The sequence below is a fragment of the Pimephales promelas genome, chromosome 1 (genome assembly GCF_988280905.1).
Source record: "Pimephales promelas chromosome 1, fPimPro1.hap1.1, whole genome shotgun sequence".
NCBI lineage: Eukaryota > Metazoa > Chordata > Actinopteri > Cypriniformes > Leuciscidae > Pimephales > Pimephales promelas.
In genome coordinates, this window is record NC_142769.1 from 7,399,885 (window position 1) to 7,419,085 (window position 19,201).

Consider the following 19,201-nt stretch of genomic DNA (forward strand, 5'->3'; position numbering starts at 1 on the left):
AGACAGTATAGCCTAACATTTATAGGTAAAAAAGTTAAACAAGGTCTTTGATGAATAGCAGCTATTGACTACTTTACTCGCAGCTATTGTGAAGGAAGGTGCTAAAAACAAGGTTTGTAAGTTAATTCTTTATAACCTATAAATTCAGTAAGAATATAGAGATAATGATTGTAAGAAAATATTGAAGAAAATATTGCTCTCTGTAAGATTTTCTATAGCTTTCTTTTTATATATAAATGATCAATTAGCTAAAATTGTGATTTTGCTATGTGGATAAGATTGTACAGAGAATTAAAATTAATTTATACAGCTAGACACATAAATTGTACACATAAGTTAACACATAAGTTGCTGTTTTTTTTTTTAAGTTACAAACCTGTTCACCTGGAGAAAAACTCGATGAAGTGTTACTACAAGACATCCTGTCATAGCATTTTTGGTACATAACGGCAACCGTAGATGCAATACGCACTTGAAAAAGCGAGGCGCTGGAGAGCAAAATTCGTTTGAATGCAAAATACTATTTAACCACTAGATGGGGGTATTTCCTACACAGAGTCCCTTTAACAGGAGACTGTTTGACCAGAATATGGAGGCTGAAGGCACACACACACACAGATATGTTGCCATTCTGGAAACATTATGGGAAATGAAAAAATAAAATTTGTGTGAAGCCACTATTTATTTGTCAAGCATACTCTAGACATATAGCACCTAAACGGCCGAGACAACAATGATTTATTCTTGCTCTGTGGTCCCTAACCAGTTTAGCATTGGATTCTTAACACTTGATGAATGTGCCTGCAACCAGAACATATGCTGGCTGTAGAAAGTAAAGAATATCTTCAATAATATTCTAAGAGACCATGAGTCATATAACTACTTACAATTATACAGTCGTTTGAACTTTTTAAGTTAATTTAGTGTAATTCAGTACTTGGAAATGTGTTAAAACAATATAGCCTGACAAATAACAACAAAAATATGAATAAAGTTGAATGAAAGGTGAGCTTAAACGGTCAAATACATATGAACTGTATATTGAGCATCACAGTTCTTGATTCAGATTTGGTGCAACAGGACTTTGCTGCCCCCGAGTGACAAATACAGGGAAGAGCAAGATCATTTGATATTATAAATCATTTTAGATAACACAACATACAATCAGTAAGGTTACAATCTGTAAAGATCACACAGGGAGAAGACACTAAAAGCAGCTTTACTTGAGCTTTTCTGCTGCTGGTTTAGAAAGGTTTTCAAGCATTTGGTGGTGTGAAAAGGTCTTCATCCTGCACACAAACAACAACCAGTGCAAGTCAGTAAACACAGCTGTGATGTGGTCTAGTTGCAGTGTTTGGAAGCTGCTGTCTCTGTGCATTTTTAGAAAGAATGTACTGATCCAGGGCTTATTTAAACCCAGATACAGCATTATTTAAGGACATTCTGCACCCACCAGACAAGTTTTATGTGTCTGGATATTGGTACAAGAACAAACCGAAGTCTTGGTGTAGGCTATTAAAACTCAAAAGTAGCCTACAATTCTTTGTTGAACAAAATATAAAAACTTTGTATGTCCTCCAAAGCGAGAGAGAGAAAGTCAATACCTTCTTAATAGTTATGCAAGCTGGAAAAAAAATACAGTTAGAAGGTAAAGGGATCATGACAAGAAAACCGAGAACCGTTTTAAAAAAAACGATTTACCAGAACGATTTTCATGATATTTGGTTCTGTTAATGGCGCTCGCATGTGCAGTTTTTCCACTGATGTGGATATAACATAAAAAAAAAAACCGTCAATATTCATCTAAAATCATCACCACTGAAGTCTGACTCTAAAGCTGAGTCTTATGAGCCTGTTCTTTTAGTGAATCAAAAACATAGCCTACAGCTCAAGGTCTGTTTTTATTGCCTGTGTGTGAGGGTTAAGTAATCACACATTACAATGATCTACTTGTCGGGTTTTGCTATTACCTCTGAAGGCCAGTATTCCTATTTCTATGTGAAGTCTCCGTGTCGGATTTTCTGTGAGATCCATTGGATGTGACGTGCATGCCATGCGCGCTCCCGTGCCTCTCATATAGACCTAATGGACCAGAGAAACGTGGGAGCCGTCATCTTTAGAACATTGTCTTTGTACTTCCGGTTTTTGCGGTCGCTCTGTCGGGGAGTAATTAGCTGGTGAAGTGGATTTACTTATTGTAGAGTTAACAAAAGTTATCATGAGCATTGTAATGTTTATCATGAGCATTCTAAAGCAAATGTCTTAAAGGGTTAGTTCACCCAAAAATGAAAATTAAGTCATTAATTACTCACCCCCATGCTGTACCAACCCCGTAAGACCTTCGTTCGTCTTCGGAACACAAATGAAGATATTTTTGATTAAATTTGAGAGCTGTATAACTACCACATTGGCTCCTAAGGGACTGCCTCTTGACGGCCCAAAAAGTCAATGAAGAAAATGTTTAAATATCCCAAGTGACTACCGTGGCTCAACTATATGTTTATCAAGCGACGCGAATACTTTTTGTGCGAAAAAACAAACAAAAATAACGAGTTTATTCGACTATTTTTTTCTTCCTTGTAGGCCAGAACGAGACTTCCTTATAGATTTCCACGACGCATGCGCGAGATTTGCGATCTGAAGTGGTGTAAGCTGGTGTACGCAGATCGCAAATCTCGCGCATGCGAGAAGTCAAAAGACTTCAAAAAAAAAAAAAAAAAAAGTCAAAGACTTCCAGGTCAAAGACAACGTCAAAAGACCAAAGAGTCAAAAGACAACGAGCGCAGCGCTGAAAAGGGGCGGGGCTACATAAGATCTATACCTAAAAAACTAAAAAATTAAAAATTAAAAAAAGCATACAGTGTGACCAGTGAGGTTTGATCCCTATAGCAAAAAAAAAAAAAAAAAACTTTTTTTTTTCCAGTCACTTACAACAGTTTCTCAATTAATCTGACACTCTTACTCTCATTAAGTCCTTAACTTTACCATGTCAGAATTCATATAACTGATGCTGTTACAGCATATTGTTCTCAAAGTAATGAATGAAATGTGTTAATATTGGTAATTAAAGTTGCAGTAAGTGATTTCTGAGAAACACTGTTGAAAGTGGATCAGACCGAGCGCCACAACACACTTGTAGCCAATCAGCAGTAGTAAGAGTTGCACTCTTTAGAGGGGAGGTTTCTGTGTTGCATAGATTATTTGTCAATTTGGGGGCGGAGCTATCAAGATAGGGGTGTGATCCTTTTGTTTAGTGGCATGTTTGTTTTGATGATCTCAAAAATCAACAGTGTTTCTCAGAAAACGATTTCTGCACCTTTGAACCTAAAACTAAAATTAAAAAAAATATATATACATGGCAACTAACTGAAGCACACTCATGTGGAAGTCATAACATTTCTAAAATAAATATATATAAAAGCTATATATATAAATATATATAGAAATTAAAACTAAAATAGATTGAACACTATAGAAAATAGTTCCAAACCTGTATGACTTACTTTCTTCACCACAGATTGAGATTGTTTTTGCAGACTTTTTTGTCTATACAATGCAATTCAATGGGGATCAAAATCAAATTGTTGGGGTAGCTCACTGTGAATTCTCATTGGTCCAAAATCCTAATTCACTAAACAACATAATATAAAACACAGTATTTTAGTATTTTCTTTATGGATTGGGTGTGGTTGTAAACAGGATGTGGATGCATCTTTTCCACAGGTCATCGTGGCTTACAACATGTTGATTTGACCCTTGGTAACATGTTTGACTGCGTAAGTCTGCGTGAATATGTGTAGCACCACCGCCTGCTCCATAGTGACAGCTGCTCTCGCGGCGCGAGCTTGGAGTCGTGTTCCTTCTGTTTGCCCTGTTTATAAGTGTAAACACCAGAAGGGCCAAGACTGAAGGAGCGAGGAGTACAACACATTCACTCCCCCACAGACAACAAGAAAACACAAAATCAATTAGCAAACACAGTGAGAGAACAGCCCGTGTCCCCTGATGAAACCGAGATCCTTCTGCGATGTATGATGGCACACAAAACACACAAGCTCTTCTGGAGTGGCTTCATAATCAAAGAATTTCCTAGCGCTTGATCGGGATGAAGTAGGACTGTGTCCTCTTAGTGCACTTCAAAAGCACAAGTATATTCCCTCTAATGTATTGGGACGGTGCAGAAGGCTTTTGTCAGAGCGGCGCTTGTTAAATAGAAGCTCTTGTGATGGCGGACCGGCGGGCTGCTGAATAAATGCTGAGCATTCGAGTGGGACTCGAGTGGTTGGAAAGCGTGTTTCTGAAAGCATGCAGGCACAATCATCAAAGCCTTCTGGATGCACACTTACACCGGGACACTGAGGACTTATCTGAAATACTCCTCTCGAGTGGACACACACATGCACACTCGTCACATGCACTTCATGCTCATGAGTCACTCTCATCGAAGCATAAGCCCTTCTGAAACTGAATAATACTCTGAAATATTAAAACTTTGCAATATAAAAGGTCACAGGGGGCCGCTGCAATTTTGTTTTCAAACAAACGGGGGGGAAATGGTAAAATGAAGGGCTAAAAATATAAAGGCAGATGAGATGAGAGAATATTTCATTACACTTTCATAAAGCATGGTCTAAAATAATTGGCATCCTTATGTAACAATAAAGTTTATAGACTCTTGAGATTTCAGAGAAGCATAAGGGAGGTCAATTTAATTCTGCTCAACTAGGCTTTAATACAAAATTATGCAACGGTTTGTTCAGGTCCTATATATATATAGTCCGCAACACATAAGCCGTCGCCATTCGAGCAAGTTGACTGAGTGTGTACAAGTTAATTTTTCATCTGTATTTATTTAAAATTAGACAAATCTGATATTATTTTTATCTCCAATCTGTTATTTATCAGTTGATATAGTTGTTTAATGCTTCGCTAACTAGCAGAAGACACTAGCAGGGTTTAAACCCCAGTTGTGCATGTTGTAACACTGCGATACAATGGGAAATTATTAGAAATTAGAAAACTATATTCTATACTTTATGAATTCTATTGAGAAAATTTGAGAAACATGTAAAAAAAGACTGAGAGTCAATGTTCAAAAGTTATTAATTATTATATTGTTTTGAACTATGCTGTATAGCTGTTTTCCGGTGTGGTTGTTGTCAAACTCAAAAATTACTTTATTTTTAAATATTAAAAAATTCCATTATTTTATTTGAAGGAGTGAATAATTGTATTTTACTAAGAAAATATTTTGGTTTGACTTGTATATTTTTTTGATTATCAGATAGCATTTTAAGCTGTTATACTGTGATGTTACAATGTACCTATGGGGCATGTTGTCACATTTCACTTCCATTCTTTCAGGGTAAATCAAGAAAAAGGTATACACTGTATTAATAAAACAAAACCACATAATTGTACTAGACATGTGGGAAATTAATGTGGGAAAAAAAAATACTATAAACCCTAATTCACACAAACTGAGAAAGTCAAAAAGCATTATTGTGCCCCGCTCTCCCCTACCATTGTTAAAACCTGTAAAATTGAGTTATTAATACATATCAAAACATGGGTTGCGCAATGTCGTGGTATCATTGATTCCTACTGTGAGTGACAACAATTTGACTGTTCCAAGATGGCGCGCTTGCCGACATGTCTGGAGAGGTTGATTGTGGTATATTTATTGAATACCCACTGTGAACTTGCTGGAAAATTATGACGTTTAAGACATCTACTAAAATATTTTAGAGTTTTTTTGTCATTTAAATATTGATTACGAAGTAATCAAATATTGATGTAGTATTGTCTTGACCCTTGCTCTTTTTTTTCCCAAATCCATACTCTGTATTGATCGAAATGGAAGTGTCTTACAGTTTTGTTTGTCGCCTGTCTTTTTTTTGTACATAATGCAAATAATAATAATAAAAAAACTATATGGTGTGGTATAGGGTCTTATTAGGGCCATGCCAACCAAAGAAAAACCTACACTCCCTAAGAATTTCTCTCACCAGTGTGGAGAGAGTGATACGAGGGACATGGAAATCCTGGAGGGGAGCTGGACTGGAGTGATCAAAATTAAAGTAAGCAATTTTAGTTAATTCTCTTATTTTATTATATTATCTGCAAGTACAGTTTTTTTTTTAAAAAAATATACTTCTAAATTTTAAAGTACACTACAAGGGCACATTCAATGCAATTAAGTGCACTTCTTCACCTCAAGGGCATACTTTTTTTCATATGGAATATTTATAAATGAACCTCTTTGTGGTATATGTCACCTTAGATTCACCTCCTTTGCAATGTATAGACAATCCTAAAAGCATGGTACCGTTTAGTATTCTGTTGTTAGTGTAATAAATCATACAAAATACTCCTAACATTCAAATATCTCTACGAAGCTAGACACAGTTCAAATAAACGTAGTCCACATAGACTGCTCAGCTCCCATTGTGGGAATCTGGGTTCCTCTAATTTCTGCTTACAATGCACAAAACTGTCTTTATGATATATTGCCCACTAGAAAGACCACGGCTGCCCATTCATTTTATTCCCAACCTGTTCCAAACCATCCATAAAATATAGGTTGGGAATGAGATACTAAATATAACTTTCTCCATAGATATAGGTGTTGCGAAGTTACCTACAAAGCTTCAACCTTCCCAACCCAAAGCCAAAGAGAACTTGCTTATCTAAGCAATGGTGTACTTAATTATCGTCAGTTTATATTATGTTACATTAAATTATGAACATTTTTTTTCATCTCAACTATTAAGGTAAATTCTGGTATATTACCATATTGAGACTTGTGTTTACATCTTTAGGTCTATGATGGGAAGCCTAAAGTCACCAACTTAAGCGTTTCAGAATTTTTCCTGGTCCTTAAAGTGTTAATAAAGTTATATATGCAGAAAACTGATTATTTTCAAGCCTCAATCTGAATGATCTGTTTTTAAATGGCGGTTCCTTTAAGGCTTGTAAGTAAACGGCCACTGTTATGATTGGCCAACATCATCGCATAGGAAACACTTTGGGCAAACAGATGTGTGCAAATGCATTTTGCTATTTAAACAACGTGGTGCAGGACATAAAAATGATAACTGCGTTGGGCTGAAACTTGCATAAAACACTTGCGTCGCACCCTGGCGCTGCATTGAGCTGGGTGTATGATACAGGGCCACTTATATGTTAAAGCGATAGTTCACTTTGAAATTATTTTTTGATATGTTTCAGCCTACCTCAAGGGCATCCAAGATGTTGGTGTCTTTTTTCCCACAGTATTTTCAATTTTGATATTTTTAAGTCAAACCGTTCTTTTCTGTCAGTCATATAATGGAGGTATATGGGGTCCACCTCAAAGGGCATGCACAGAGAAGTCCAAATTAAACATGATTTAGAGACTTGTAAATTTAAGTACACATTGATGGCCTAAGACACGAAACGAGCGGTTATAAATGTGTATCAATGCGACATGCATCAATGCAATGAGCGCAGTATAGAAGTACTTGGACGTGACTGATTACAAAAGGTAAAAATTATATAAATACTGTTCGTTTTCTCACACAAACCGCTTGTTTCGTGTCTTAGCCCATCAATGTGTACTCACAATTATTAGTCATTAAATCATGTTTAATTTGGACTTCTCTCTGCATGCTCTTTGAGGTGGACCCCATATACCTCCATTATATGACTGACAGACAAGAACGGTTTGACCTAAAAATATCAAAATTGAAACTACTGCGGAAACAAAGACACCTGCATCTTGGATGCCCTTGAGGTAAGCTAAAACATACCAACAATTAATTCCAAAGTGAACTATCCCTTTAAAAGATCAAGGCATATTTATTTTATTATGTCCAGACCCCTTTAAATGTTCTATATAAGGAGAAATATCTTAAATGATTGCTTAATATTTTAATGTTTAATGGCTTACTTCAATTTTATTCCAGTGATAATGTGTTAAATAAAAAAAAATGAATTAAAATTAAAAATTGAAACTAAATTCATTAAAACTTCATCCATAAAATGACCCCACACTGTAATTGAAACCCAGAAAAGATTTAATATATGAAGAGCCAGATCGAACCATTTAAGGTTCTATATATAACCTTTTCTTCTAAAAGTTGCTGAGGTGAAAATGAATTTAATTAACACGGGAGAAGCACATTCAGTTAATCAACTCAATTAACTAGATAAGAGGTGTATATATACAGCAGACTTACCTCTGTTCCATGACAGTTTTACAACATCCCTCTACAACTATCCCAGCCTGGGACAGGGAGTACTCTGGGTTCGGGCCAAATTCTGAGCTTGAAGCCCTCCCCTCGGACAGCACGCCAAATAAGAACAACCTTTAATCTATTTAATTATATCTAAGAGTGAACTCGAGAAATCCATTAAATGATCCTATTGATACCCCCAAGTTTCAATATAAGTGTCAGACTAAACCCTTTAAGATTCTATATATAGAGCCCTTTCTACTAAGAGTGACTTTTTTTGGAAATAGGCTCATTTTACCACTCCCCCAGAGTTAAACTGTTGAGTTTTACCGTTTTTGAATCCATTCAGCCAATTTTTTTTTTTTTTTTTGATATTTAGAAGAATATCAGTAACCGGACAGTTTCTGGTCTCATTGACTACCATAGTAGGAAAAAAATATACTATGGAAGTCAATGAGACCAGAAACTGTCTGGTTACTGATATAGTCTTCTAAATATCAGAAAATCAGCTGAATGGATTCAAAAACGGTAAAACTTTTAACTCTGTTTAACTCTGGGGGAGTGGTAAAATGAGCCTATTTCCAAAAAAAAAGTGGAGTATCCCTTTAACAACATCTGCAAAGTTAGAATGCTCAAAGTACGCAAAGAAAGATGTTTGCTTTTAAAGAAATCATTTTTGAAGGAATACAACAAACGGCTGATAGGGACTAGCTACACAACATTCCTCCGGGGTAAGTGACATCACTAACCTTAAAATTTACATAAAGCCCTCCCCCGGTAACACACATTCCATGTTGCGAAGAGTTGTAGTATTCTGCTCATCCATCTTTTTACATGCAATACAGTACGTAACACAAATGCAATAGCATGTAGCTGCTAACACACACAAGCTCTTGAAGCTCCACCCTTTGTGCCGGGAGCAGCAGCTCATTTGCATTTAAAGGGACACACACGCGGAACGATGCGTTTATACTTATCCTCATAAACGGGCAATTTTAACATGCTGTAAAAAATTATACATGGGGAATTTTGAGCTAAAACTTAACATATACACTCTGCTGACATACATATTGTATAAAGGGGCATTATACCACCCGTTTAAATTAATTTTAGGAATAGCCAAAACTATTCCTAATCCCTCCGTGGAAAAACAATCGGTACAGTTGGTCTCATCTATTACACGCAACAACATGAAACTTTCATGTACTGATGTGTTCTGTCTCTGCAAGGATGAAATGATACAGTTGCACTGAGGCTTCCAGTTATACATTTCCAGGACCGCCCTAAGGCACACATGCAGTTTCAGGTTAGAGATATCAAACAAAACGAAAGATCTGCCCGATCAGCTGGGATGCAGTAAATAAGGTTATCAGGACAGTGTACATTTTAGGGATAGCAGCTATTTTCACCCCTTTTTTTCCACTTTGCATTATGCAAATGTATGAACGACTAACCTTAATCATAACAGGCATGAACTAGATTTAACAGAGAGATACGAGATAGCAAACAGGACAAATTATGACAGTGCCTCGGATTTGCTGGTTCTGGTGGAAAACAATGAAACCTTCAAGATCTTTTTGGGGGGTTAAACTCCACTGCAATGAGACCACAGTGCACGAAGGAGTGTGCAATGTCAGATTTATGTGGATTATGTGGAAGGTGAATGAGATTTAATTTCACAGCCTGATGGCCTGGTATATATTCCATAAAGAGTTCCTATAAAATCAAACACCACATCACTAATGGTCCATTCACTCAGTTAATACTCGAGAGCGTTTGTCCTCATGCCTTTGGAATTTGAAGGTGCTTATACACATTGAAAAATGAAAGAATACACTGTAAAAAAAAAATATGTTTCAGTCATTCTACTTCAAAATATCATGTTTAATCCAATGTGTAATGTCGTCTCTTTGTAATTATTTGTGAAATGTAGGCTACTACCCAGTGAAATTTATAAATCATACACCAAATTTTGTTCAGCGTAAACTGCAGAAATAAAGATAAGCCTTTAAGTAATAAAGTAATTTTCCTCTTTTTGTTTATTCTCTCCTCCCTGTAAGTAATTATCTACTCTTCTCCGTAAAAGCCTTTTATACACCATTACTGAGAAACCCTCCATTTGGAGTCCTTTGGCCACATAACAAAGCATAAAACCATGAATCATCACTATGTGGCAGTGTACTCTTTTCTCAAGGCGAAAGACAAAAACAGGGGGAAGAACACGTAGGAAGAACACGTTCCACCCAGAGGAAGAACACGTAGGCTATCTTATATTAATCATCTTATAATACTGTATATCAGACTAATAGGTAACAGTAAGGTTACCGTTGTTATTTTGTTGTTAGTGAACATGAACTAACAACGAATAATACTTCTAAAGCATCGATTAATCTCAACTTTTACTAATGCATAGTCATAAACAAAAATTGTATCCGTTAATATTGGTTAATAGACATGAGCTGATGTAAACTAACAATGGACAGTTGTATTTTTATTAACTAATGTTAACAAAGATTCATAAATGTAACAATGTTAGTTAACTAAGCTTTATGACCTTATTGCAAAGTGTTACCGGAATTAATAAATTGAATAGTAAAACATTTAATTGTGTTGAATGTAAAATCTGATGATCATTTTTTCCAGCTGGATTTAAAGGGATAACGCACCCAAAATAAAAATTCGATCATTAATTACTCATACTCATGTCGTTCCAGACCCGTACGACTTGATTATCTTCGGAACACAAATGAAGATCTTTTTGAGGAAATCAGAGAGCTTTCAGTCCCTCCGTTGACAGCTACGCAACTACCACTTTGACGCTTCAAAAAGTTTTACAGGTTTGAGTGAGTAATTAATAACAGAATTTTGATTTTGGGGTGAACTGTCCCTTTAAAATGATCCAAAGAGCATACTGAGCTTCAATGGGAGTCTGATTAATCGCATTTTTCAAAATCTTGAAACTTTCTCGGTAACACTTACTGACATGACACCTTCATAATCATGACAGGTTTTATGCATGTTTATGACAAGTGTCATTCACTCAATTATAACATTTTTAATGCAAATATAAAAATTGTTTGAGATGTCTTTGTTATGAAACCTTGACATAAACCAATACATCATAACCTGTCATAAACATAACTTAAGAAAACTTAAGAAACCACTTAGCATTATGTGTTAACATTCCATTAAACTGTCATGTGGTTGGTTTTGACATTGTCATGAGGCCATTATAACTGTGTCATGAATATTTTTATTGACCTCAACTACAGTGGTACAAATTTAAATTGTCATTCATAATTGTCTCATGACAGCCAATGTCACTGTAATGTTTAATGTAATGTTAACCCATAAAGCTAAGTGGTTCCTTAATCTGCTATGTCATGTTTATAACAAGTTGTGTTGTCTTAGTAATGTCAAGTTGTCATGAAACTGACAGGTTATGATGTATTGGTTTATGTCAAGACATGTCATATTTGCATTAAAAATGTCATAATTGAGCGAATGACACTTAATGACAGTTGTCATAAACATGCATAAACCCTCCTTCGTATTCATGACATGTCTCCTGTCATGATTATGAAGGGGTCATCTCAGACCCCTTCAAGTAAAGTGTTACCACTTTATCTTTTCCAGGTTTAAACTAATTTAAATCCTTAAACATTTGAACCCCACATTACAGCATCTATCTATCTAATGTAACAAGTATGCGTTGCAAAACTAGATATATCGGCCACCATATCGGTCTCGGCCGATATTTGTTCACTTTTTATGTTAGCGTTATCGGCCTGATAATAAAATTTGGCTGATATATTAAAGCTGATAAATAATGAATTATTTCCTTCAACACTTGACACTTGAGACACTTAAGATGCGCACTGTTCAACAGGATTGATCTTAATTACTTGAAATATGATCGGAATCAAAAAGGAAAATATGGTTTCCTATAAAGTGCAAGTGCAAAATGTCCTGTCATAACTTTATAATTGTGTGATTGGGAAATGGATTTTAATTGTGAGACTTTTGTTTTTGCAATCAAAAATTATTAAAAAAAATTGGATTTAGATTTATCGGCCGATATATCGGTTATCGGCTTTCAAACATAAAGAATTATCGGTATCGGCCAAAATGTTCATATCGGTGCATCCCTATGCAAAACTATTCAGCATTTGTGACTTCTTGTCACATAATGAAACTGCCTACCTGCCCTTTTTCTCCTTTGTTTGGTTTGAAGTGAAAACACCACCATCAAAGCGCCCATGTTTCCCTTCTCAGCGCTTCAGAAATCCCGTCGTGAATGTTTCTCTTCAGAGTTCTCCAGGAACAACTGTGGCTCTCCTCAAGTGCAGTTTAAGTCCTGCTTTATAATTCAGTCGTGGATGTAGAGATTCTTAAAGATGTCTCCAGCAGCCTCACCAGTTTCACAAGAACCAGTGGAGATTTTGAGTCTTTCAAACCAATGCCTCCAAGCTGCTCCACTTTGGCACAGTTGAACAGCAGTTTAATTAAGCGAGTTCTCGTCGTTTGCTCCGCTGCCGTCCCTCTACTCTTTCAACAGACACTTCTTCGCATGAAACGAGGAGGGAGCAGCAAAAGGAGGAGGGGAAAAGGGCACAGTAGCTGTTGCTGCCCAAGAACGACTGAGTGTTGTTGTCAATTCTGAGTTCTGAAGCCACACAGACTAACGCATAGTAATACGTCTTTTTGAAGGCACACACCCTTCGGTAGAACTCATATTTCTCCTGTGAGAAATGCAAAACAGCACAGGGACTAGAAAATTGGAGGGCTGCTGCTAAAGTGGAGGGACTTTCCTCCCCGAAAAACACATTAATCCTGTTTTTTTTTTTGGGAGATTGCGGTGTAAACAACAATTTGATCTTAATCAGCATAGGCGTATTGGCGTGGTAATTGGTTTCTTGCATTCACAAGAGGTGTAATTTAAGAGTAGTGCGCTTCCGAGAGTGCGCTTAATCATGAATCCGGGAAGAGGCAGTGTCACACGGGGTTTTCTCAGAAAGTAACGCCGCGTGAAGTAAACACCGACTTCCATGGCAACTCAAACCGGGGGCTGGAGAACAGAAAGAGAGGCTCTTGAGCATCAAGAAAATTCATCTAGAACATGTTTCACATGAGAATGTCTTGCTAATCAGTAGCTTTAAGACTAGCAAAGTAGGCTGAAATGATTGCCTATGAATGTGTGGGTGTGCAAATTGCGAACGTAAAGAGCCTTTGCTTTGAGACAGAGTTCAAGCGGTTTCCTCATTCTTCCATTTGACAGATGACGGCTAATGTCTGACAAAAGGAAATCTGCTATGTACATTTTAACCACTTAAACGTTATTCTTTTAGTAACCGCAGTACTCTTTTAGTGGTTCTCAATTGGTTTTGCTTTGAGACCCAGTTTTAGGAGTGGGATTTTATATTGGACACCAAGTAGTGACCAAAAACAGTCCAAAAATTGTTTATCATCCAAAACGAATTGATTTTAATGTAACCTGGTGGTATCTTTTTTATTGTAGTTTTGATCATTTTCGTTCAAATCAATGATTTTTTGAAAGAAATGTATTACATTTTAAAATATATTCAGATAGAAAACTGTTCTTTGAAATTGTAGTAATATTTCACAGCCTTGGTGAGAAGACTTTTTTCAAAAACATTTAAAAATCTTAACTAATAATAGATTATTCTTCGCTATGAAGTCCTGGACATGGTGGTGGGGGAAAAAAATAGATGGGGAAAAAATATGTATATTTCAAAGAAATATATTGCAAAATTTTGCGCTCCCTCGTAAAAACGTATGTCCCCACTGAGATCTTTCACAAAACCTTTACGTTTCCCAAAAAAACTTTGTGAGCGAGTTGAAAGTTCCACAGGGGAATGCAAAACTTTTTACTAGGAAACTTTTTTTAAGAAAAAATTTCCATCACCATGTCCCTTTAGGGGCTCTGTAATTAGTTAAGATTAATTATTTCTAATCTAAGTTAGTAAAAAAAAAAAAAAAAATGAAAGTTAAAATATAAAGTGAATAAGCAAGCATGCAAGATTATTAACATTAGCATGGTTGGTGCAACCCCTTATTTTGTAAGTGAATCTGTGTTTAATATGACCAGATTGTATCTTCTATTAGTTTGTTCATGTCACAACACAAGCTGTCCATGTTGGCATCTGCCTAATTTGGCTCCAAATATCACAACGCTTGTTGCCTTTGACGTCAACAAGAGCAAAAACAACAGACATACATATGGGAAATCATTTTCTCCACCCTTTTATTTATTATTATTATTTTTTTTCATTTATTTTGTCATATTCAATTACTTTTTCTTATTTTTATTCATCATTTTCCGATCAGAGTAGACCCTGGACCCATTTTATGGGTTCAACTAATCACCATTCACCGGCTTATTGATTTATATTTATCATATTTGAGTTTCTGAGGTACCTCAGTGCCTATCAAAAGTGATAAAAGTGCCACAAAACTTCATATAAAGCTCAATCACAAGTTTCTCTCAACACAACCAAGCACAATGAGTTTCCCCTGAAGCACCTCGAGAGTTCAGCTAACCTCTAAACACAGTCCCACGCATATAAACAGCTCAGACCGTCCTTCTCATCCACCAACACCTCCGTTCATCCATGAACCCAGCGACCCTGTGCCAATTCAATGAAGAGAACAGTCATCAAATGACCAATTTTCTGAGCGTGTCAATGGCCACTTTGGTAAGCTCAGTGTGTGGAAATGATCTCAAGGTCCCTGCAAAACAGAACGAAGGCACCATTCTCACTCTGCTCGCTTTGATCATCTTTTAGTGCCCATATCTATAAAATTGATTGAGATTTATAACAGATTTCAATAAAACTGAGTACAGTAACACAGGAACGGCTTCCTTTGGTAGAGAGGTGAAGGAAAGAGAGCTTGAAAAATGTCTTGGAAAAGCAAATATTTAAAATCAATATTTTAAAAACAAATATTTAGATATTTTTTATTTTATTTAGTAAGTTGAACACATTAAATGATAAAGTTATCACCAGTCATATTTCCATCCACCTAATTTTTGTGTAAATTTGGGGATATTGCATTAAAAAAAAGGCTAGATGGAAACGCCAACCCGATCTCACGACAATCCGTACGAATTTTACGAGGTGGCTAATTCGTACGAATTCATACGACCTCACTCGTACAAATTCGTACGATTTTTGCTAATTCGTACATATTTTACGAGTTACCAAATTCGTATGAATTCGTACAAATGACCTATTCCTGACCCCGCCCCTAAACCTACCAATCACGTGGGTTTAGACAAATCATACGAGTAAGGTCGTACTAATTAGCCACCTTTTAATCACTCGTACGAATTCATACGAAGTGGTCATGAGATAGCGTTGGAAACGCCAAGATGTTCATAAACTCTATGTGCTCATTTGAGTCTGATACTTTTTTTTTATCTTATAAGACATGCAAATGAACTACCATGGAAACACATTTACCAAATAAATCCCTATATGTGCAACAAAACAACGCATTTGACTTTGCATCAACAGAGCATGGGATTGGATAACTGGATAACAGGCAGACCAATCGGATTGCAAGGCAACATCTTGAATGATGTCATTCTGAAATGTCTGAGTCATGTCATCAAAATGATGTGGTTTAAAGACCTTCCAGAAGCATCTCACATGATTGCGTTCACTAACATCAGGAATGCAAGAAAACGTAACATTTATTGCATTGTGGCGGAAAGAATAGAAAAAAATTGGACTTAAAATACTTTAGAATGATTACAAGTAGAAGTAGCCTGCTAAAAAAATAATATGACTTAAGTAAGAGAAAATAAGAAGTTTGCTGAAAACCTACTCAAGTTTCTATGATACAAAGAACTTTAGTATTATTTTTCTATTTTTACCCAAAACAAGGTGATGTTAGCAATATGGAGTGCTAAACACTCATGTAACTTCAGTTTCAGGAAGGCAGAGGGCACCCTCACAAAAGTCCACAAGTGAGATTCATAAAAGTATCAAACTTATGATGTGCCAGGAAATCCCTTATATGGACATCAGATATCGCCACAGCTTGGAAGTAACGCCGCCTTCACACTGGCAGTTGAAATCAGCTCCGTAATACTCAATATGTTCCCAATGGACGTCGTACTACACAGTGAAAAGCGTCGGACGTGGGCAGAACAAAAATGGCGGAGAGATTAGAAAGGTTGATTCTGTCAGTTGTATGATCTCTCTGATGAGGATCATTGGGATATTAATATGAAGGCTGCTGCATGAGAAAAGTCGCTCATGACGTTGACATGTCAGGTCGACTAAAAAATGTGATATGGTGGACAATAGTTCAATGTCTGCCTACAATTTAATTGTATTAACTGCTCTAATAACGTTAGAAAGTCATGAAAATAAAAAAAAAAATTACATGACAACTTATCGTTTTAAATCATTATTTATTTTATTAAACGTTAAGAATTCAGGTTTGTTTATCAGTACAGACTGATCTCATGAAGTAGCGTTTGTATGACACGCCAATTCGTATTTCCATTTTTGGCGTGCTATCAAGACGCATAATCGCTTTTCAGTGTGTTTATGAACGCCGTTGACTTAACGTTATATAAATATATGACTTACCTCAACCCCATCCCTAAACTTAACCGTCACTGTGGTTAATGGCATTTATGACTGGACATTTGACGGCGTGTACAGACACGCGGAATGACGCGAACGTTAATGGTGTAGACATACGTACGCGGATAGCACAAAATGCGTAGAGATAACATGCCACTTGACTCGAAAAGTGGCGTGTATGTTTACGCAAAAGTCATGATGTCATGTTGATCAGTACTTTATTAGAAACACCACAATTTAAAATGTTGTCTTCTGTTACATAGTGACACCTAACCAGACGTTCAGAAGTTTACTTTAAAATGCAAAGTATTGAAAATCAAAATAAAGCTCTGATAATGCTTGCATTTTTACAACATTACAAGTGTATTCAAAAGTTTTCTAAAGTTCAAAAGTTATACACAGACTGGCAATTTTCCCGCCTACTTGAACACTTCAGGAAATACGTCATGTAAGTAGACAATTGGCCAAGTGCAAAGACCGCAAGTGTGGGTATTTGGAAAGGTTTTGACTGATGAAACATGAAGACAACAAACACATGATTGCGATGATATATCTGTGTTTATCTGTGTTCTTAAAGCCATCACAGGTAGCCAATTTTCATAAGAAAATTAACTTTATACCAGTAAAAAAAAAAAAAGTGGTCCCACTGTTGCTATAGTAACGAACTACACTTATACCTGCATTTGATTGACAGATAATCATGCCATCGTATTGCTAATGTTGAGGTTGTTTTAGCTTCGTACAAAGTTTGCTTTGTATATTTAGTTTAACTGCGTAATTAAAGAGGGCAAGCTTTACCGTCTTACTCGTCCATGCAATAACTGTTCTTGCATGAGCTGAGTTTTCTTCAACTGCTCAGTGCTCTTTAATATCAATGGTATGATCCATTTCAGGAGCAGCCAAAATTACAATTTAAAATCAGAATATGAGTATAGCTTACCTCACTTAGAATCATAGACATATGATCTCACTAGACCTCACCTTGGCTACGGCAGTTCATTGGAACGAATCCGTCAATACAGCCGCCATCTTGAAACAGGGGAGCCCCTCCACTTTAATGCATCAGCGTCAATGTAGTAGACACAGGTCTAACGGAAATAAAATCACCATAAATCATCGTGAATGCGAGTTTTCTTGTTTTTTTTTTTTTGGTTTGTTCCAACGGTCAGACACGCATGCTTAGAACCCCAAGGTGAGGTGTATATGTCTATGACTTATAATCACTAAAATATAAAACGTTAGCGATGCTGATTCAACACGAGCGCCAGTGATTGAAGGTCAAAGTGCGGTTTGAACGCCCCGCCCCCAGCTGAACTGAAAGGTTTGATTGGTTTTGCACTCGTGTCTGTTATTGGCTGAAGTGCACTAATTTGAAAAGCGCCAGTCAGATGCCAGCTCAAACTTAAAAAATAAATAGCGAAGTAAAAGGAAAGGTACCACAACTTAATTATACTCTAGGAAGTAGATTTAAAAAAAAGAAATGTACTCTGGTACTGGAACGAAAGTATTTGCTATTAGTTAAGTCATCTATGATATACAAAAAGAGCCTTCCCTGATTGCAGCAACTTCCATTTTTCTTACATGCCAATTCCCCAAGAAGTGGCAATTTTGGTCTCTTGAACACATAGAAACAGTGCTTTATTCACAATTTTTTAAGCAATATTCCAATTTTGCACATACAGTAGCATATGTTTACACCTTTGGATGGAAACCACAACTAAGGCTCGACAACTGAATTACCTATCAAATCTGTGGTGCTGTATCATTATCAGTGTTGGGAGTAACGCATTACAAAAGTAATACATTACAGTAACATATTACTTTTTGCTGTAACGCAGTAGTGTAAGGCATTACTAATCAATTTTCAGTAATATTTTACTCGTTACATGTTCAGTGAGGCTTGTATTACAGTTGTATTACAGTGTATTGTCTGCTTTTACTTCTTAAAGGCAACAGACTATGTGAAAGTTTTAAAGCAGTCTTTTAGTGCCAGTTCAGAGCGGTCGCGTCTGTAACATTGTTTTTTCCTCATAAATGCGAACACGAAAACTAAAATAAAATGAATATTTTAAGTTCTATGGAGACTGGAGAGCCAACCCTTCCTCATCCGATTTGCGCAGTGTAATTAACAGAATTACAAAAAATATATTTTGCCTCCTATTTTTTTGTCACGCATGAATGTGTGTCTTTTCCCTAATATTAAAAATAAAACAGACTGATATTTGTCTAATGTCTGGAGTCCTTTAAGGAAGTAGCCTATATACGTTTCAATAGGCCTACATGTATTTTCTGATAATTTTTATTTCAAGTTTTGACTGCAAATGTCATCATGTCCATAATGCTGGACTTCCCCAATTTTAAATA

At 36.3% G+C, this 19,201-nt stretch overlaps 1 protein-coding gene across 5 annotated transcripts in view; it reads right to left on the reverse strand.

The window, feature by feature from the left end:
- Positions 1 to 19,201, reverse strand: part of kcnip4a (potassium voltage-gated channel interacting protein 4a) — a 216,254-nt gene that overhangs the window by 82,977 nt on the left and 114,076 nt on the right. Inside the window, exon 1 of one of the 5 annotated variants that reach the window (XM_039669730.2) lies at positions 12,420 to 12,909. The exons of the other annotated variants lie outside the window; for them this stretch is intronic. Coding sequence (XP_039525664.2) covers positions 12,420 to 12,477 — 58 coding nt within the window. The 5' untranslated portion in view covers positions 12,478 to 12,909. Of the gene's footprint in view, positions 1 to 12,419; positions 12,910 to 19,201 lie in introns of those variants that run through there. 5 annotated transcript variants of the gene reach the window in all.